The following is a 22657-nucleotide window of genomic DNA, read 5'->3' as shown; positions in this document are numbered from 1 at the left end:
AGCTCTTTAAGCGGAACTTGAAGGCAGATAAGTTGAATCAATCAAATATTGATGTTCAAAAGTGGAAATTCTTATCGATCCCAGTGAGGACACCATCTTTTGAATGGGCTCAACTGCCCTGATTGGTCTTGACATGAAAGCATCTACTTTCAAAGCAGTAAAGTGCAATAGCCTACTTGAATGTAGAAATTGCACTACTGTGCTTTCTTACAAAGCAAGTCTTGTGATAATGGGAAGATTTGATGGAATCCCATCATGGTAATTCCATTGCTATATGAAGTAAAGCATAAATTGTTTGGGCAAGGATACAAATAGTCAGTTCTGTTCTTTGAGGGTGGGGTCATAGGGTTGTTGCTTGTTTGCCTTTTTGATCTTGCAGAATTGCACCTGCCGAAAGGAAGAATACGGTCTACCTAGGAGAAGCAGGACTCATCCGACCCTTTGAATTCACCCTGACATGCAATTTGAACAAATGGAAGACAGGTCTTTTTTTTAACATGCATTAGATTGAACTACTAGCCCTCAGCTACCAGCCATTACACAACTGTGTGAGGCAGTCTAGTAATAGTAAGCTTTATGACTTTGCAAACATTGATTTCCAGTCGTGCAACTGTACGGTAGCGTTCTAAATTTAAGTAGCAGAGGTAAGATGCTGTGCATTGTGCAGCCTTGATCTGGACTGAAATGCAGCGCAAATGTGTTGCTTAATAGATTGTTATTCTTTGGTATTGGTTTGGGGGGGCTATTCCTTCACTTTCTCTTTTCAGAAATCAATGTGCAAGACGGGTTCAAGCACAAGTGAGGTCTTCTAACTTGGAGCATGTAGTAAGATCTTGGCTTATCTTTCAAAATTGTAGGCATTTGACTCCTGCAATGTAGTTTGACAAAACTGACTTCTTGAACTGGCTTTATGTTAACCTCAAATTGCCTATAACATCAAACAATGCTTTACTGGCATTACTTTGTGTTCCTCTTTGGCCATAGAGCCCTACTGCTTTGCATCGCCATAAGATGACTAGAACTCTTTTCACTATTGTGTGGTTGGGCTTGGGTGTGTTGTATAGGTCACTCTTTGTTTCAGATAATTTTCGTCTGTCTACTCGATCTCGCCTGCCTCTGAATGCAAAACCATCTGTGGAAGCTGTCAGCAAATGAGTGTGCCCCCCTGAATGAAGTACCAACCCTATGTGCGCTTGAGCTTAAACGTGACCCCCCCACACCCTGACGTCCTTCACAGAAGTTTCCCCCTCTCTCTGCTGTGTGTGCCTTCTCTTTTCCCTTTTGGTTTCTCAGGTTTAATTACTCAACTTAAATTTGTCTTGACTTGGCTTCTGGGATGGCCCTAACCCTGTGATGGAACACTGAGAATCCAGTCACATTCAGATCAAGAGCCACAGGCTTGTCTTTCTAATTCAGCATCACGTCAGTCTTATTGGTTTTAAGTTAAGTAATTTTGGTTCCCTTGATTTTTCTTTTAACATACCATGGCTTAATTGTGTAACTCAAAACATTGCATGCACATCACCTCTGCATAACATTTTTATTACATATTGCTCATGAAGTTGCTGTCAAACATTGCACTAGATTTGGCTGGGGGGGGACGGGGCAACACTCTCTCTCTACCTTTTCAGATTTCTCTTGATTCAGCTTAAATCACAACTGAGCCAGGGCGACTAACGGCCACAGGGACTCGTGGGAGGATTCGTGACTCGGGTCAGCCAGCTTCTAGTGTAAAATCCCATGTCTTCTTGAATTGAGCATCGGTGATGGAGAGTAGCTTGCTGTGATTTATACTGTACATTGATTTTGGTAAATGACGGCCATGTTGATGCATAAAATGTTACATAGATGAGCAGTTTGAATGGGATGAGTATTGGATTTGTGGATGGGTGGGGGGATGGGGAGACATAAATTGTCCCGTTTTTTTTCTTCCCCCTCCATTACAGCTACATTTAGGTACTTGCAAGCAGACATCGACTGCCATCTTATTTCACCTTGATTCTGGAGGAGTGTCACTGATAAGTCAAATGTACATTTTGGATAAGAACATTCAATATACAGTATATACGTACATATGCATTTAATGTACTGGTATCATGAATTTGTTAACTGAAAACTTGTGAATTCAGTAGAATGAGAAGCAATACAATTATGGGGATTTGCTGGGGATTGGGGAAACCAGTTGTCTCTTTTCCTCTAGTTTCAGCCTCGGGACCAAGCTCAATGCCTAAGGTGGTGACAGCCAGGATAGTATAGCAGCCAGGTGTCTAGGGGTTTTCTTTTCCTGGGGGAACAAGCTCTTGGGTTCTGTTCCTCCAGGTTTTGCTTTTAGCCCTTAAAAAAATAACTCGACAAAAAAAGCAAAAGACTCCGGTGGTGGCACTCCTGACCTGCTCAGGACGGGGTTCAATTCCCTGCGGCGTCTTGCTTTCATTTTGTTGGAAACCAGGGTTAGCTGTTTGTATTGGGCTTGGGGGAGACCTAAATTGTCCCCTGTTTAATTTCCATTAGAGCTACAAAGTTAACCACTTAGCTAGAATCAACTGCAAGCTCATTTCACCTGATATGGATGATTGTCACTGATAAGTGAAACGTATACATTTTGTATCAGAATATTAATTATTGTCTTTACGAACTGTTATAGAGCATCGCAGTCCCACCCCATGGCAATAAATAAACTAATTTATGTTCGGCCAAAAAAAATGGTGTTTATTGTCATTTGTCAGGAGAGTATCCATTTATCAGCTTCAATTTTATATTGTTCCAGTTCCAAATATCATCACTTCCACTTGTTTATCCTGTATTGAGTGCTCTCTCTTGATTGGGTGAAATGGGTATCTTGACCTGAAAATGTATGTTATGTTTATTAAAGAGAAGAGGGACACATAGACCTGTGTTACTAAACAAACACCCTGCCTATAACAATGATTACTGTAGTAGAATATACTGTAGTTATTTAACACTTATTTTAACAAAGGACTCACATACCAATACCATACTGTTGACTCGAAGTGTTAACCATACAAGTGTCCATTTGGTGTCCTTGAAATGTAAATGTTTGAGAATCATTGTTATACCCTCTCTTAATGGATTCTTATATGAATGTCATAATCCGATAGGATTATATATTGGAACACTGGAAAATCCTATGTATACTGTGAATTAATAGGCAAATGAGTCATTTGTAGATTTGTTCCATAGATAAGCAGTTTGAATGGGATAGGGATACGTATTGGCTTGTAGGGAGAGACATACATTGTCCCACTTTTCTTTCCATTACAACCACAAAGTTAGCTATAGTACTTGCAAGCCAACCTGGACTCGACTACCAGCACATTTTACCCTCTCTGAATCTGGATGAGTCACTGGCACTGTTAACTATGTCAAACATATACATTTTATCTTAGAGAAGGCTTCAGTGCTACAAAACTGAAAATGTAATTAAAATGCTGTTAATGGGTAAAATCAAGTTGTTTGTAAATATGTTACAATTTGTATTATTAAAGGACCGCTTCACCACTTTTCAACCTATCTTCATATAATTGGTCCTCGCTAATAATCATGAAAAAATGGCGCAATTTCTTTCTACTCAGTCTGTGTCTCATAGGAGGGCTGTGGGCAGTTTAGAAACCGTCTTCCAGTGACATCATCGATGGGGAATACAAGCTAATAGAAACTGCAGGCTTTCTAGTCCTGAAAAGTTGCAATGCGAAAATGGAAGCCATCGTTCTCACGATGATGAAAATCTAAACATTTTTGTAAAAAGATCTTGTTTAAAAAAGAATCTGCCTAATGATGATGTCACTGGAAGACAGTTTCTAAACTGCCCACAGCCCTCCTATGAGACACAGACTGAGTAGGAAAATAATCGTGCCATTTTATCATGGTTATTAGTGAGGACCTATTATATGAAGATAGGTTGAAAAGTGGTGAAGTGGTCCTTTAAACAGTTTTCAAAAATGATGTATGCTTATTTATTATCAAAAAATGTGTGACCCTTTGTATTATCTGCATGTGAAAATAGACCATTGATGTAAATTCCACAATTGTCATCTTCTGATAAAAGTGCAATCTGAATAGTGTAGGCAGCCGCCTACCAGGTTAACAGCTGTTTTTTTCACTGTCCATGATGACAAGACAGATCGGCTTCAGTGAATAAGGGCGATTATACTTTTATTGCGTCTTTTTGTCACTGGAGATGTTACTTTAACATATTTCTTCCATTCCATTCGGAAAAAGCTCTGAAATGTAATATAAATTCGAAAGCATAATGATCCTACCTGGAGGGGATCGTGGAGGTGAAAGGAACACTGTCTCCCCCCCCCCCCCCCCCTCTCACAGTGAGCTGTGGCGTTCCACAATAAAGCATACTAGGGGCTTTACGTTCCTAATGTAAGTGACATGACATCAGCTTGTGACTGCAACTTGTTGCTGTTCGCAGATGACTCAGCACTGGTCTCGGACAGAAACAAACTGCAGGTTGAAAAGGCCCTCAGCTCTTGGTACCACAGCACCTCTCAAAGGCCCTTAAAACAAGGCTCCAGACATCCCAAAACAAACTGGTCAGGCAGCCTACTACTGGGCCTCACCCCCCGAACCCACCTCACCCCTGCCCACTTTGACAGGCTGGAATGGCTTAAGGTTGACGACAGAGTACAGCATCTTGCAATGGGTCTGGTCCACAAGATTCGATACCCATGTACATGAAGTCCACACCCACAACACCAGAGGGAGTTCAACAAACCATGTGCAACCCAGATTCGGCACAAACAAGGGACTAAATAAATTTCGCTCCTATGCCACAAAAATGTGGAACGCCATACCAACTGTCATTAAGACATGTGAATCCCTCCTTCAAAACCGCTCTCAAAGGGCACCTACAAGACCCAATTGTATTAGGATGTATTAGGATGTTAATATTCATTCATCAGCCAACACTCCCCACTGACAGGTACTACCCCCCCCCCCCTTCCAGAGAGGACGTATAGGGCCTTAGTCCTACTCCTCCTCCCAGCCAACACTCCCCACTGACATGTTGTCTGGGGGGTCATATTTTGACAGGAGGAATTGCCTGTCATAATAACCCCCCTGTATTAGGATGTATTAAGATGTTGATTTTCATTCATCAGCCAACACTCCCAACTGACAGGTAGTTAGTACCCCCCCCCCCCTTTTGATGTACATCAAAAGGGCATGTGAACTCAAACCCACAATTCAACATTTTGGTTTTAAGATGTTGATATTCATTGTGTATTCATCCTTAGGAACCCAAATCACACCTTGGAAAGCATGAGTGTCTATTTCAAACAAAGTGTTTTTTGACTGGGGGGTCATATTTTGACAGGAGGAATTGCCTGTCATAATTTGACCCTCCTGTATTAGTATGTTGATTGATTGAAACCTTTATTTATTCTCGAAAGAGCAATTGAGGTTCTCCCTCATTTTCAATGCTGACGAGATTACATTACATACATTATATAAAACAATTTAAAGACATGCAGGTTATATACACCAAACAAATCTTCATGTAAGGCAAAGACATATGATTGCGAACGCAGTGAGCCACTTACTATGACAGCAAGGGCTGAATGTCTGTGTGTGTGTGTGTGTGTCACGCTGTTACACCACCGGCCCGCCACCAGAGGGCGGAGCTGTAGCACACACACACACACACACACACACACACACACACACACACACACACACAGGGCGCAGCTGTAGCACACACACACACACACACACACACACACACACAACCACACACACACGAGCTGCGTTCGCTTCCCGCGTTTGCGCGTCTTACTTGTATAGACAATGAGACAAACATAAATTAAAAACAGTTACATATTGAGGTAGGGAGGTTCAGAAGCAGGTTGTTAAATTGACCATAGGATATTGGCTATTGGGGTATTAATTTTCAATGTTTGCTGTAAAGTGTTCCATGTGGTTGGGGCATCGAAGCAAAAGGCTGACTTTCCTAGTTCGGATTGTATGGATGGGACCTCTAGTTTAAGCCATTCACTTGATATTCATTCATCAGCCAACACTCCCCACTGACAGGTAGTACCCCCCCCCCCCCCCCCCCCCCAGAGAGGACGTATAGGGCCTTAGTCGTCCTACTCCTCCTCCCAGCCAACACTCCCCCCCCCCCCCATAAATTTTCTTTGTGTGATGACATGAAAATGGTTTACTCTATGGTTTACTTACTGTATCAGAAATTCAGAATCAGTAGCGGAACTAAAGTCCGCTCAAAAGTTTTAGACGGAATATTGTCAAGTGTGCACTGTGCACCAGTAGCTAGCTTCCTACGGCTGCTCTGCGCTTGGGGGTATTCTTCGCTTTCCTACAGTGTATGTGTGCTTGATGCTGTGTGGAGGAAAGATATGTGGTCCTTTTTTGCTAGGGATCCAGTCAAAGACTTTAATTATGAAATTCTGCCAGACACAGAAGAGTCGTCTGGAATATGGACACTTCATCGAGGGAAGCGAAAGGTAAACCCAGAGCACAAGGCCGACACACACATAGTTAATATTGTCAACAAGCTAAACCCTGTTTACACCAAAATGAGTCAGCTGTCGAGTTATGTATTACCCAGAGCCTTAGATAGATGGCTCTGGTATTACCCATGTTCCACACGTCAGTTTTGGGTTGTTGTTACTGTCCGTTTATAAATGTACGATGTAAAGCGTTGTCCGGTTTTCCACACACAAAAGGCTGAAAATGTCATTTGAATTTTGATATCAAGTGTAGATATTTTGTCGTCACATAATTCGACAGGTCACCCATTTCGGTATAACACACGGAACTAGCTAGCTTCGTGTTCGTGGCATAGGCCTTTTGGTTTTTGACTATTAGCTAGTTTTATCCAGCTGTTGGGACGTGGCAACTGACTTGTTTATTCAGCAGACATGTCAGCCTCTCCCTCATCCATTCTGTCGATGTATTGTCAACGTTCATCACATGATATTTGCCTGACTATTTGCCTTCCTGACGATAGTCATGGCTTCATGTTTACGCTGGGAGACGCGTTCTTCGATCTCGCCACGTCACCCAGCTGTAGCTAAATTAACAACATTAACAATTGCGACGTAATAACAAACACTAACTAGAATGTCAACAAGATAATCTTGTACCCAATTCACGCGTAATTGTCATATCACTATACTGTAATAATTGTTGGGGGGCCTTGGGGCGTCATCAAGTTGAAGTTTTTGTCTGTCTGGTCACTGGACAGATGTGTCCAAATTATTATTATGGAGACAATCCCAAAGTTTGGGACCCAAACGCTCCATGTTGGTGCGTATCTGTGCTCTTTGCTGACGTCATAGATGACTGACGTCATAGACTTTGTGCCTGTTTCACATGCACAGCATTACTTTGGGCAGCGGTGGCCGAATGGTTTGCGGAGCGGTCTTGATATCGGAAGGTCGCTAGTTCGTATCCCCGGACCGGCACGTTAAAATTACCACCGCTGAAGTGCCCTTGAGCAAGGCATTGAACCCCTACCATGAAATGTTCTATGAGCAGGGCCTGGCTGTAAACAATTTCTTGAGCTTAGTCCAGTTACATACATAACATAGTAACTTTGCTTTGCTTACTGATATCATAAGCAACCATCCTTTAACACTAGTCAGGATTCTACGAAGAGCTGAATAGAAGCCTGGACAAAAGTGACAGTCCAAGATTCAGTCATATAATCCTAGAGGCTATAGTTGCAGTGATAGCCAAGCAAGCGCTTGGCTGGGGAGTTATAGCTTATTTAGTTTGTGCATTTCATCCTGAATATATTATTTCCGGTAATCTAAGCTCTTTCTGTGCCCTGATCTGGAATCTGTTAAGTTGATATTTACTGACTCACAACTTCACAAGCCATGAAAAATGCTTAAAGCACATACAATCACATTCAGAGGTTCTTTTCAAATATTTTTACTAGACAAACGGAGAGCCGGTGTCTGTGTTCGTATACGACGTGGCCCAAGGAACAGAACAGCAGACACAGCTAGCCAAGGCAGCATTCAAACGCATGAAGACCCTCCGGCACCCTAACATTCTGGCCTATGTTGATGGATTGGATGTGAGTATGGGATCATCTTTACAATATGCACTCAGTCAGTACCACTATCTGAAATGTTGAAACCCTGGAAATGTATAGTTGCTTACTGTACTAATTTATTTTGGAAAGAGTCTAGTAAATATTTCGGTAGTAAGGGGCAAAATTATTTGATTTAAAGTAACCACAGTGCTTTCAGTTTTACTTTACTTTTTATTTGTATATTGCCCTGCAGATGGAGGTGAGTATGATTTTGGTTATTGTCGTGTGTGTAAATCGGATTAATACTAGCTAGTACTGTAACGCTAGTAATTGTGTAGCCTCCTCCTAGATATAGTAGTAATTTCATCAGAGGATTGTAACCTTGTCATGGAGGATGACAAGGTTGCAACCTCTCTACCTAAGCTATTGGTTCCCAACATGGGGTCCAGGGACCCCCAGGAGTCCTTGAGGGGGGTTCCAGTTGATTGTAGGGAACCAAATAGACTCATATGGGTCCGTAACTGAGGTAAATTAACACTGATGGTTTTACACTTTACATTGGAGTCCCAATTGAATTGGGGTCCATGGCCTAATGCATATCAAACTGGGGGACCTTGAAATAAAAGGCCCGGTCACTAACACATTATATACATTGACAAAATAATCTCCTCTCCCGTAAAACCCACATTTATCACGTAGTCCTGATACAAATTCTAAACGGGAAGGGATGGTAATGGAGGGTATGCGCGTGACATCATCATCATCATACCCAAAAGTTATGCGGGAACGCCTACTGAGTGGCAAAAACTACTTTCTGGCCTTGACAGTCCATACATCAAACAGAAAAGTACTATCTGATTGCATTAAAACAACGTTAAACTGACTTTGCCACTCACTTTGCCACTCCGATTTGCCACTCACTTTATGCAGGCGCATACCCTCTATAGCTAGCATATGTTCAAAACATCTAGGTGTACAAGGCCCCACCCAAACTGTTTCACCAAGGATGGTTGAGGGCAAGCAAATTACCCCAGTTAGCTATAATGGACCAGTGTTTAATTGAATAACCTTTAATATAGTTTATTTTACTGTAGACAGAGAAGAGCCTCTATTTGGTGACTGAGCAGGTCACCCCTCTGGCCAGCCACCTGAAGGCAGAGAAGGGGGGTTCTGGGGATCTGGAGGTGTCCTGGGGACTGCACCAGATTGTGGTAAGCAGAGGCTTCATGCACAGCAACCATTGTATGTTTAGTTTCTGTCATCTTCATGTCTTATTTCTCTCTCTTCTGTTTATTTCTGTAGCCCCTCTCTTTCTCTCCCTATTAAGCAATTGCCCTGCCTCCCACTCCAAACAAAACTGAATCCATTGCAACTCCACTATCCAATCTATTCGCTCACTTATTGCTGATGTCTGTGTATGATGTGCACGTTGTATTTCAAATACACAATCCCATGTCCTGACCACTCACCCCTGTTCTTCTGTGTGCACCTGCAGAAAGCGCTGAGCTTCCTAATAAATGACTGCCACCTGCTCCACAACAACCTGGGCATGTGTGCTGTTTTTGTGGACCGGGCAGGTGAGTGGAAGCTTGGTGCCCTTGACCACGTGTCCCCGGAGCAAGGGGACCCCAGCGGGGCCTCATTACCACCCCCTAAAGCAGTGTATCCTGACATGGAGAGATATGACCCGCCAGAGACTCCATGTCCAAACAGCAACACTGGAGAGAAATGGTGAGAGAGTGAGAGTAAAAAAGGATGTGGTTAGGAGAGGGATTAGATTAGATTAGAGAGTGTGAGAAAAAGGAATTCAATGAGGGAGATGCATTTGAGAGGAATTGGGATACTGACAATCGAGTACGAATTATTTTTTACAGATTGATATGCTCATCAACTAGGGAAATACTTGCCATACTATAGTTGTTAATGTACATGTGTTAAGAAGATGCTATAAACCCATTAGACTCTATTGCTATCAGTCTTCCCATGCAATTTAATTTGTGTGTGTGTGTGTTTGTGTTCCAGGGCAGGGGAGGTGTGGCGGCTGGGCTGCCTGATTTGGGAAGTTTTCAACGGGCCACTCCCTCGTGCATCCTCTTTACGCTCTTTGGGAAAGGTATCACGGATCGGGATGCTTAACTGCTTTACACATAGGGCCTCCTAGGCTATTGTTGCCCACATTGAATAAAGCACCTCATGCAATTTAGAAATTAAAATATGTATTTTACTTTAATTTTCTGGCATTATCTATTACCCTCAAATGGACCTTTTAATTTACAGGTTATTTTGGTTCCATTTTTAGCCTACAGAGTATCCCATATGATTTTAAGATCTGGCGACCGACCTTATGATCTGGCGACCGCCGTGGAGGTCGGTTCGTTTGGACTTCGCCCTTGCTGATTTATCCCTGGGCCTGGGCCATTAGAGTTGCCATTAGAACTAATTGTGATTATGCTGGCTGTTTGTGTATATTTAAATAGCTAAATGCTTTAATTACAAACAAAATGGTCCTACTCCTATCAACTTTCATTTAGCACAACTGCTTAGGATTTGTGCGACTAGCAGAAAACATTGTGGTAATGAGTTGAGTACATGTGAACGGTACTGTTGTTGACTCTTTGTCCTCAGATCCCCAAAGTCCTGGTTCCCCATTACTGTGAGCTGGTGGGGGCCAACCCACGGGCTCGACCCAACCCGGCCCGCTTCCTCCAGAACTGCAGGGCCGCCGGTGGCTTTCTCAGTAACAGCTTTGTGGAGAGCAACCTTTTCCTGGAGGAGATTCAGGTCTGACTACACACACACACACACACACACACACACACACACACACACACACACACACACACACACACACACACACACACACACACACACACACACACACACACACACACACACACACACACACACACACACACAGTGTTCTGAATCAACTGCAGTTGTTTTTTCTCTTTTGGACTTTTCTTTTTTGCAACTTATTGTTTTTATTGTCATTGCCGGGGTAAACAATACATTTTATACACAAGCACAGCATATCATCATTAGGTTCTCAATACAAAATTCACATTGTCTCCCCAAAGAGACAGCAGCAACATTAAAAGAAACACATTTGAAAAATAAATAACTTTGAATTGTTCTTCTTAATTGCATTTGCTCAGCGTTTGTATTGGACTAATAGTCCTCTGATGATATGGTTGTGGATATATTATTTTACTTAAAAACGACAGCCAGCTAAACACAACTTTGTGCGTGTGTGTGTTCAGATTAAGGACCCAGCAGAGAAGCAGCAATTCTTTCAGGATCTGAGTGAAAACCTGGACTCTTTCCCAGAGGATTTCTGCAAACACAAGGTGCTGCCCCAGCTGCTCACTGCTTTTGAATTTGGCAATGCTGGTGCTGTTGTCCTCACACCTCTTTTCAAGGTAACTACTCAATTTGATTCATTTATAACATTTTAAATTAATAATTTCATGACCAGGTGCCAATATCACAGACACAGTCGGTATGCTTCAGAGTTCAGACCAGGATACCCGACTTTGTCCATCCTGATGAAGGTCTAGGGATTATTTTCTTGTATCACAGATTTCGATTTTCTGTTTTCTACCTCTGTCCCTGTCCCTGTTTCTCTCTGGCTGCCAGGTGGGGAAATTCCTGTCGGCAGATGAGTACCAACAGAAGATCATTCCTGTTATCGTTAAGATGTTCTCCTCTACCGACCGAGCCATGAGGATACGACTGCTGCAACAGGTACTTGGGACAGGGTTGCATAGGGCACGCGTGTTGTGATTGATCATTCACGATGTTACCAAGATGTTAACAGTTTAAAGGCCCATGACGTAAATTACCGTCAAGTTCAAGTGCACGGTCATGTGCCCGAGACACAGAGATTGATTAATCTCCGTCAAATTAGTGATATGAAAACGGATCGCATCGCTCCACAGCCTAGATGCACTTGTTGCGCAATCCTCGGTGTTGCACAACAGTGACACGCCATCGAAAATCTTAAAACATTAATAACTCACAATCTAAATCATCCCGCCTAATTATAAAAAAAACTTAGGTCAGGATTTAGAAGGCGCTTTTTAGAATCGGCCTCTGGTAAATGACTTAAACCCTATACTTTCTCGCTTTCAGATGGAACAGTTCATTCAATATTTGAATGAGGCAGCAGTGAACTCTCAGATATTCCCTCACGTCGTCCATGGCTTCACAGACACCAACCCTGCCATCAGAGAACAGACTGTAAAGGTACAGTAGTATACTGTGCACTCACTCACTCACTCACTCATGGATCCCGGGACCCAGGGGTGGTCTTTTAGATCAGAGGTTCCCAACCACTGGTACACAGAGCGGTGCCGGTCCGCAGGACATGTCCCACCGGTACACGAGAAGGGAATCCCACGTTTGCACAAGTCTGTGTTACTTCCGTGTTGCGTAGCATAACAGTGACGTCACTGTCGATTCCTTGGTATCTTTACCGTTCACATGTTGTGAACATTGAGTGTTCTGAATGTGTTCAGAGCAGCAGCAGCGTAACAACAACAAGCTGTAGCCTATTTTGTCACGCTCGCACTAATGGAACAAAAATCTTATTTCATTTCAAAACCTTCAATTATCAGAAGATGATGTGACCCTGGTAAAGTACGCACTCTGCATGTTTAACTAAGGTTTTTTACAGGTCATTTCTGAAAAAGGCGTAGGCCTAGCCTTTTTTTGAAATCCTACTATCCTTAATAATAAAACGCCTTTTAGGTCAATGATATAATAATATAGCAGCGGGTAGGCTACTTAGGCCAGTCAACTGTCTTCTGTGAGTTTGGTATGATTATGCGTGAGGCGCTGGCATTTGCTGCCACTACTTATTTACTTTCTTCATGCTCATGATTAATGCCATGTTTTTATTAGGAGAACTGGTCTGTTTTTAATGTTAAAATGTGTATTTCTCGTTCTCATCTTCTGTCCGATCCACCCCAATGCTGTTGCTCTCTACTCTCTTCCATCCTGCAGTCCATGCTGCTGTTGGCCCCCAAGCTGAATGAGAGCAACCTGAACCAGGAGTTGATGCGTCACTTTGCCAGGCTGCAGGCCAAAGATGAGCAGGGTCCCATTCGCTGCAACACCACCGTCTGTCTCGGAAAGATTGCACCCTACCTCAATGCTGGGGTAAAGCCCACGAAAATACACTGAAAAACTGTCATTCATGAGCAGGCTGCTTTAGACTACTTTCCTTCTACTCTTTTATTATTTTTTTCTTCTCCTTTTGAGGAGCAACTTAGAGTTGTGGGGTGTTGGGGTGTGTTATTAATTAATCTGTTTACTGACAGAATAGGTCCCCCATATTTCTAAACCTATAGAAGGGACAAGAGAGGATGTTTATGTTCTGCCCTCTGAACAGGATGCATATGCCTTTGTAACCAAATGCTAGCTTTATCAAATGTAGCCCTTCATTGATTCCATTGATTCTCTGAGGGAAGTTCTGTTTCAGTTTCACCCAGCTCCTAACCTTTTCTTTTATCCATTTTCCTTCTACTCTGTCACTTGTTAGACCAGACAGCGTGTGCTGATTTCAGCCTTCTCACGGGCCACCAAGGACCCGTTTCCAGCCTCGCGCTCTGCTGGTGTGCTGGGATTTGCTGCCACACACAACTACTACAGCGTATCAGAGAGCGCCAGGCGCATCTTGCCCACCCTTTGCGCCATCACCATCGACCCTGATAAGAACGTCAGGGAACAGGTGAGACATTGTGGTGGATTACCTTTCAGAGTGTGACACGTTGCTGAAGTCCGGACAGCCAGCAACAGCACCATTCACATGTACTCCTTTTATTAACTTGTGACATTCTCACGAGGACAATTTGCTTCCTTTATACTAGTGTCTTGGTTTGGATTGAATGGATATGTACCATCAGTTTTTCATAATTGGCTTTTTTTCCACAATAATCTTGAATGTACATCGATAAGCGCTTTTGTAGGAAGAAATACATGGCAAAACACACCATGACAAATGAAACTGTAGGTAACATTTCGTGTTCACCTTGTGAGACAGCGTCACATGTTGATCACTGGATTTCAGACACCACCTTCAATCTAAAACTAGGAGGCTGAGTATAACATTAATTGTCAAAAGATAATAGTGGCTGGGCATCATCTGTTGGTGACACAAACTGCAGGTGCTACAGTCACCTAGCAGACTCTTAACAATGGCAAGAAGTACAGAGTATCAAAGGCTTTGTTTGATTTAAAGCTGCAATCCATGTGTTTTATGTCCTCTCATGATATACAGTAGTGATACAGATTGGAATCTGGACCGGGTGTCCCATGTGGGAGACAAAACATCATCTGTTATGAACTTTTATTGGAGGTGTCAATTGGATTCCTCTCACTTTCTGTTCTCCCTCATCAGGCTTTCAAAGCAATTAGGAGTTTCTTGTCCAAGTTGGAAACGGTATCGGAAGACCCAGCCATGCTGGCTGAGATAGGTATGTATTGTATAGATGGCTCTTGTTTGATATTCAAGACATTCACACCTGTACTTCGGTAGACTTGATGCAATTGGGCGGATAAGTTGCATCATTCTTGCATATTTAATTTGCTGTGTTTGCCTTCACACTGCGCTGTCCTCTGCAGCAATTAGAAACGCAGCAGGGAACTTTATCAATGTGTTCAATTCATAAACTACACAGTGAAATCTATGGTGTTAAAAAATTATACTTCGAGTAATAGTTAGGATGTAAAATTAGGGTAACGTGGATGGAGTGTGTTGGGGTCTCTGGGATCTCTGGGACTAGACGTCTCTCTCTATCTCACGCGTGCACACACATTGTGTATATTCAGTCCGTTTACGACGGACTGAATATTCTGTACACTACAGTGTTTTTATATTTCCTTAATCAATTGATTACCTCAGTCATATTTCAATCAGGGCTTCAGTCTCCTTATTTGCCCACGTCTATCCACGGTAACGGGACATCTTTGCGCTGCGTAAAATATGCCTTCTCTGTCTCCAACTGTGTTTACTCTTTACTCCTCATTCATCCGCCACGTTATTTGCTTCATTTCCTTTATTTGCTGCGGATTACATTCACACCTGTAGTGAATCGAGGTCAGGTGCGATTGAATGCGAAACTCTCGTATTTTGGGCGAAGTAGAATGCGGTTCTTTGTTGCTGATCAGGATTCGAATGAGCCTTCACACCTGCCAAACGAAGCGCACCTTCTGATAATAGTACGCAGCAGGATTCGTTCGCAGCAGGATCGCAGTAAAGCATGCTGGTGTGTATGCGACATACTGTATGAAAATCAACTTGCAATACATACTTGAGATTCGTAATCACACTCTTAAGTAGCATTACATGGTTGTTTTTTGGTCAAAGTTATGTTATCATTACACTTCATGCAACGGATTGAAGTCCAGCTTCTGTCATGGTGTTCATTTTCAAATACAAATGTCCATGACTTATTAACGGTGCGATGATGTTTAGCCTGACTCAGTTATTCAGATACGTTTCTGTGTCTCTGTAGAAAAGGATGTCCTGTCTTCGACTCAGCCTGTGGGTGCGTCTTCAAGCTGGGCAGGCTGGGCAGTGACTGGCGTGTCGTCACTGACCTCCAAGCTGATTCGCAACACACCAGGAACAGAGGGAGGCACAACAGCAGAACCCAGTGAGCCGGTCCCTGGCTCCGACCCTACTTCACCTGCTGAAGGAGCACCGGTCCCTGGTTTGGAGAAGGGCTGCACCAATATTGGTACGGAGTAATGCTGTCCTCATACCAGTCTAAATTAGCTTATGTCTCAATTTAGCACCAGATCATTTTCACAGTAATAATGTACATCACCTTGCATTTACAAATGCATACACATTATCAACCAGATCTTTATCTCCTCTTTGGTTTTCTAACTTTATGCATTTTAACCCTCACAGATTCTGTAGTCAAAACACCACAGGCCCCTCACCGCACTGCCTCTGATGCACCCGAACAATCCCATACTGTAGAAGAGACGGAGAAGAAAAGTGAAGGAATAGGAGACCGCTGGGACGATGAGGAAGACTGGGGAAGCTTGGAGGTAGGACACAGGATCTGAGCATTGCTTTTGATCAGTGGCTCTCAACCTTTATTGCAAGTTGGCCCCTCAAAAATTGGCACATTTTTAACTCTTTCAGCACCACCTGGTGGTCACCAGTTTAGGCTTTGGTTGCCAATTCGCCCATTATAAAATAATTAAGAAATTGTAATTCTATTATGCATGTAATGTGCATGTCATCACCTGTACAACAGATTAGAGGAATTTTCAAAATATGGATTTAAAAAAGAAGAAGATAATACAAGGGAGCACGTCTTGTCGCCCGTGGCATCCGGTCCATAATTGGCAATAAAACGTCTTGTCGTTTATGGCTCTTAATTTAATATAAAAAAATAAGTAAAAACATTTCATTATATATTTTCTTTTAAGACTTTTTCCTTTAATAATTCGTTTTCATTGTGATATAATAGGAACTTAAAGTATACTATGTAGTTCCATTGAGCCAAGCCACAACATAATTGCTTGATCATTATCATCATCAAAATAAGCATTCTATGAAACTGCATGCCACTCAAACTCTTAACACCACACAGACCACTTGCTTAACAAGTAAGGTCAACTGGGTGGGCCATGCTCCAGAAAAGGTTGAGAATTTAATTTATCCAAAACTGTTCACCAAGGAACCAGAGAAGGCTCATGCAGAACCAGATGATTGGAATACTGATTGGTCAGGAGGAGCGGCGTCATCAAGAAAGAAGGTCAATGATAGAGGAGTATGTTTAAATTCTTCAATGTGTGATTTAGATTTTCTATCCTTTATTGAAACTACTGTATTTGGGATGCACCACTAGTGGATTTGTTCTTGAACCAATATTAGACTACATACTGTAATATTCCACAATACTGAATTCCACAATACTGAATTCTGAAGTAAAGAGCTGCCAGCAATGTGATAAAACTATAGAATTATTATCAGAAGTTAAAGCAAAGTGTCATGAATCAGATTGCAACAAAAGTACCATACTTTAAACTTAAAATACAATTGTTATTGGTGCATCCTCCATACACATAGCTGCCTAATGTTAATTACAATACTCTATCAACTCCAGGCTGCCCGGGTGTCCGCTGATGCAGTGAAAAAGCAGAGCTCTGATTGGAGTAGCTCAGGTTGGGATGCAGATGACAGCTGGTCCAATGAGAAAGAGGGCCAGGGACAGAGTTCAGCAGGCGAGGAAGGCTGGGGCAATGACTGGGGGGAAGAGGAGACGGACACGGCCACAGCCACGGCCACGGCTACGAACACAACCACAACAAATAAGGATGTCCCTTTGCCAGAGGGCGTGCGTCTAGCTAGCGAATACGACTGGGACAGCACTAGCACATCCAAATCAGCCAGTCAGAATGACCTGTTCGCCAATATATCCCAGAGAAGCACACCCACTGCCACCACCACGGTGAGATTGTAAAGAATGAAGATGAGTGTGAACGATGCAAGAATTGGTCTAGAGAGGAAGGAGATTACAAGGAGAATCAAGCTTGATGGAATATGGGAGAAATGGAAGGAGGTAGATGTATAGAAAATTGGGAGAAATGAAAGGCTGAGGAAGAAGGGGTAGATGAAAAAGATAATGGAAATTTAGAGTTTACATATGATAGTACATGCATAAAATTTCCTTAATTATTATATCTGATTTCAGTATTTATTTATGACGTATCTTCTCTATTATTAAGGTTATTGTAGCGGCCAATTTGTATTAGTGGTGGGGAGGGGGGCGGGGCATTTCCGGGGGTCCCCAGCCAAAAACGTTGAGAACCCCTGGTCTATACTTGGGTAGCTCTGAACATGAATAAAAAGTAAAGTAAAATACAGTTGTGATTGGTCAGTCTGAAGAATCAGGTGACAGCTTCCCGTTAAATTACAAACTCTTAACATTCAAAGATGGAAGGAATGGAAAGAAGGAAGCAGGGTGTGTGTAAAGGATAGAAAAATGTATAATAAACTTTTGATTTGAAAAGTGCTATATAAAGAGTTTTAGATATCAAGACTTTTAACAGAAATGGAGTAATGTGTTTGTGCGTGTCTTTGTTCTTGCTGTAAGGCTGGAGAAGGTTGGGGCTCAGAAGCAACAGGAGAGTGGGGTGCTGAGGAGAGCTGGGAATCAGTGGATGGAAACCAGGGTAAGACTTAAAATTATCACCGTGCTCTCATCAGGAACTCACAGTCCTGAGTTGCAGTTAGATGGTCCAAGTCACACTTAAGGAGGTCCCTTCCTTCAAGCTAAACGGGGTACTCTCGGAACGGTGGTTGTTCCGTGTTCTAGCCTAAGCCGTAGTGTTAGTGTTACAAAGGTAATTGGAAGGCTCGCCCACAGTTTTGGAGCAGACCACTCACCCAAGCCAAGGTCCAGTCGCCCCGAACGAGCAGAACCCTCACCCCCAACAACGATGGTCCGCTCGCCACGCCGTTGCGGAACGCTCGCCTAGAACACTCGCCCCGCAAATTCATATGGTTGTGCACACAACCACAAATGTTAAAATGTGTCCCCTGAACAATGCCAGGAGAGTGCTTTCATATGGGAGTGAGTCATTAACCACTTGGGGCGACCATTTGGGGGGTCGCCGGATCTGCTCCGGGGCAACAAGTGTTTTGGGCGAGCGGTTTGGTATTCGTTATAAAGATCCAGTGTTAAACCTCAAGGCTTTGACGAAGGCTAAGACGATCAAGGCTGACAGTATGTAACTGGGGCAAAACAAACCATCCCCTTTTACCCAGTTTAAAAAGTCCTCTGTTATGTTTTGATTGAAAAATCCAGTCATCACTACTGATTCAGGGCCTGGCCTTGTTCAATTTCAAGTGCCTCTCCTGAATCGGTACAGTGGTCACCTGGGTGTAGGGCTCTCACGATTATGAAATTGTACTTTTTCACTGAAACACAATTAAATCGTTAATTGCAGTCATTTCAGTCATTGAACATTATGAATAGAAATTCATGTCTGTTTGGCTTTTAGGCGTTGTAAACAAAAGTTGCCCAGGCAATTACTTTATACTTAAAATAAACATTAAAACTTGTGTCCTCAATCTACTTGGTCTGTGTCTCATAGGAGACATAATGTCCCTTTGCTTCTTTTTGACATACACACTTGCAACAGAGCAATCTCACATACATTAAAGAGTTGAATGTAACATTAAAGAGTTGAATGTAACGTATTGAAGCATTGTTTTTACATATTGCAAAAATATTCCACAGGTAATTTATGTGAATGTCACAGTTAACATTCTGCCTTCCTGTCTTGTTTGTCCACCAGGTCTGAGCAAGGCGGAGGTCTCCAAGAAGAAACGAGAGGAGAGGAGGAAAGAACTGGAGGTCAAGCGGGCAGAACGCAAGGCTGCCAAAGGTCCTCTCAAATTGGGTGTGCGCAAACTAGACTGACCGGAACAGGAGGCTTAAAAGAAATGGGGCAGGGAGCAAAGAACATTGAGTGCAATGACTGGACACTGACTCCCGCAGGAATGGAGGTATGATAGGTATGGAAAGTTCAACATTCCATGAACAATGAAAGAAAAGGAGATCATGTAAAGGTGGCAGTAGCCTGAGCTAACGTGTTAGGTTTCTGGTCTAGAGGGGCGAGTCGCGGCTGAGATTTGCGCACGCCCTGATTGGATCTCATCGATCTGTCCGTCACCCCCGGCCCCTCCTCTCCCCCCTAGTGCAGCGCTACGTCACATCATTTGGAGCGACGCCCACCCGGAAGGGTTGACTCCCACTTTTAGACCAGAGCGGCCAATGCGTTCCTCCAGGCTTTCAATTTTTGCACCAACAAAAATGAAAGCCTGGTACCGAGGCTAAGGTGGCAGGTGATGCTAATGATGCTGTGAACCTGCGTGCAGTCACTACCATGGAAGCTGCTCGCTGGTTGATCAGAGGAGAATGAAACGGTTGCTCTGCTTTCTGATTCTCTTCATATCATTGGGAGGACAGATGGGACGTAACCAATCTCTGCTCTTGGCCTGGTTTTTATCCAAGCAGTGTATTCAGTTCAATAGTGTGGATGGAGTTTGTCAAGTTGGAGATCACTGGCTCTATTCTTACTAAATAAAATGTTGAAAAGAAAAGGCAGACACAGAAAAGCATAGAATGAAAGATTAGATGGAAAACGGCACTACACTTCTGGCAGCAGAGGCACGAGTTGATCACTCAGACTATTGGAGGAACTTTCGCATCACACTATGTCTCCTTTTCTTTTTAAATGCAAATTTCAGTTGCAGTTGTAAAATGTATTGTACATAGGCAACGCATCATGTCTTAAATGACATGAGCGCACATGTTTTTTTTTAAAGGTTGAAATATATAGCTATATACAAGGTGTATTATGCAGAACACATACAGAGGATGTGAATGTTTTAGCTCTACTGTCACCAATTGCAGATTTAAGACTTGTGAAAGTCAATGCATGCATCTTCCAAGTTATTTCTAGTTTCTTTGGTTCACTGTACTGTACTGTATTCTACTGTTCCAACCCAACCTGGAAGGTGGTGTGCTTCACTTGTTCCTTATCTATAGACTGTACTTCATGCCGAATGACATACACTTGTGTTAGAGCCATAACGGGAACAACAGGCATACCATGAAATATGCCACATCTCAAATTGAGGTTGAATGTCCTGTACTATTGGTCAATATGCTCATTCATTCATGTATGTCTGCCATTTATGTGGCTTTGCTTACATTTCAACTGAGTTGTAACAGTGTGGTGGTGGAGTGTCGATGGGAAGGAAATTGGTTTTATTTTAAGACTTATTTTTTTGTAATAGGGAATTTTACCATGACATTGTGACGATGTCCTACAATTGTGTAGGCTCAAAGAACAAAAGCAACACCAGTGGCTTCACCCGGGGTAAAAACTAGAGCAATGTATGTGTCTATTTTGGCCAATCAGCAATATTGGCATGACATTGGGGGAGGTCAGGGTGAAGGGAATTGTATCATTTTATTTTATTTGTGCCTTTGTTTGATTGCAGCACTGTAAGTTTCGTGCTCACGAAATCTTTCAGGTAGTGACAAGATACCATAAAATCCAGGTCTACTTGATGTCAATGCATTATGTTCATTCCACATGTCCCTGGTAAGTGTTGGGCAGGTAAGGAACTGCTGCTTTATTCTTAAATCTGAGTACAAATGCCCAATATTTTGTTTTCATGCCAAAACGAACAGTATGATGGGTTCTTTTACAGAATATCTTATGTGTAACATGTGAGCTTATCCTAAAATAAAAGTAAAGATTTGTAAAAAATATATATTTAAAATTTTACTGCAATGTGAACAATTGTTCATAATCATTCATCAGTACTTCTGTGGCATACTTAAGTAATAGTGGCAACAAGAGTCTACATCATATTTGACCAGTGGTTTGTCGATATCCATATTTGCTGTTAAACAGAGGTGATATACATCAGCTCATTTGCCTTGTTTGCGGTTTGTTTTGCTAGTGGTGTATTTTGTAGCATTTTGTGGGAGGAACTCCTGTTCTTAAAGCAGTGATGACTTGCACAGAAAAATAGATAATAGAATTTTGAATTCATATTAACATCCAAAAGTAACCACTAGATGTCACTGCTCACATAGCTGCAAGTGTCTCTAGATCATATTTTTGAGGGGCGCTAGCTATAGTCTGCTATAGTGTAGATTTTCATCTTATGCAAACATTAAATTCCCATTGACAATGAATGGAGAATTTAGATTAAATTCCCATTTACAATGACCGGATGATGTAAGATGATAAGAGCTCCCCTCACTTCACAAAGGTGTGATTTTTAATATCTGTAATCAAAATGTTGCAACACCAACCATTGACACCCCATATGGAAAAGTCCTATACCTGATTGTATGAAACGTTAAACTACATACAGCTGTATGGAACGTTTGAATTATCGGGTGCAGTACTTCGTTTAGACAGTTTTTGGTTTAGACTAGTCATTGGTTAGACCAGTCATTAGTCCTACAACCTATCTCAAACCCTCACCCTAAACCTAACCTCCCACGGGGCAGCACACCTAACCTTAACCCATGTCTAACCAATGACTAGTCTAAATTAAGTATGCACCCGAATTATCCTCTAGTCTAGTTAATTACCTGCAAAGGTTTTGTTTCATAAAACTCCACCGTAGACAGCTGCTTTCTGTCAAGACATTCTGTGGCACAAGGTGTGTAAGTGTTGTACCTGTTTTGAAATTGCACATAATGCAGGAGCCAGCAGGACATTGCATTGTTGAAAATGAGCACTTTCAAACTAATAAAAATAATCGCCTTTGTCAATATCTTGACAACGTATCTCATAACATGTCTACAATTACCAGTATGAGTCTGAGCCAGATAGTACAACTCTTCTTCCATGAGGAGGAACCCAAAAAGCTACAGACTGCGGTAAAACCTGAAAGAAGGGTTTAAAATCAGCCTCAAGTTCCACCGAGGGGTTGCTCGAGTGGCACAGAGGCGAATATGTGTGCTCTTTAGTGTCAATGACAATGCACAGAAGGATTCTGCACTTCTTGTCAGGCGGAGGTTGTCTGTTGCAAGACCCAGAAACATCCAATGACTCCAAATTACA

At 42.4% G+C, this 22657-nt stretch overlaps 1 protein-coding gene across 1 annotated transcript; it reads left to right on the top strand.

The window, feature by feature from the left end:
• Positions 1–6301: 6301 nt before the first annotated feature.
• Positions 6302–21141, top strand: scyl1 (SCY1-like, kinase-like 1). The gene is made up of 19 exons (XM_083786531.1): positions 6302–6491; positions 7934–8074; positions 9127–9243; positions 9528–9763; positions 10055–10145; positions 10658–10813; positions 11293–11451; positions 11669–11776; positions 12164–12277; positions 13037–13192; positions 13575–13763; positions 14433–14508; positions 15550–15774; positions 15951–16093; positions 16732–16824; positions 17161–17505; positions 18151–18229; positions 19358–19631; positions 19901–21141. The coding sequence occupies exons 1-18, from the start codon at positions 6384–6386 to the stop codon at positions 19480–19482; spliced, it is 2661 nt and encodes an 886-aa protein (XP_083642657.1). The 5' UTR covers positions 6302–6383; the 3' UTR covers positions 19483–19631; positions 19901–21141.
• Positions 21142–22657: the final 1516 nt, after the last annotated feature.

The sequence above is a fragment of the Protomyctophum parallelum genome (assembly GCF_964188405.1).
Source record: "Protomyctophum parallelum genome assembly, chromosome: 16".
NCBI classification, from domain to species: Eukaryota; Metazoa; Chordata; class Actinopteri; order Myctophiformes; family Myctophidae; genus Protomyctophum; species Protomyctophum parallelum.
This window is presented reverse-complemented; position numbering and strand designations above follow the sequence as displayed.

Coding starts and splice junctions, on each gene's coding strand:
- scyl1 (XM_083786531.1), top strand. CDS start 6,384: ATGTGGTCCTTTTTTGCTAGGGATCCAGTCAAAGACTTTAATTATGAA. Junction 9,244..9,527: donor GGGGACTGCACCAGATTGTG/GTAAGCAGAGGC, acceptor GTGCACCTGCAG/AAAGCGCTGAGCTTCCTAAT. Junction 10,814..11,292: donor TTTTCCTGGAGGAGATTCAG/GTCTGACTACAC, acceptor GTGTGTGTTCAG/ATTAAGGACCCAGCAGAGAA.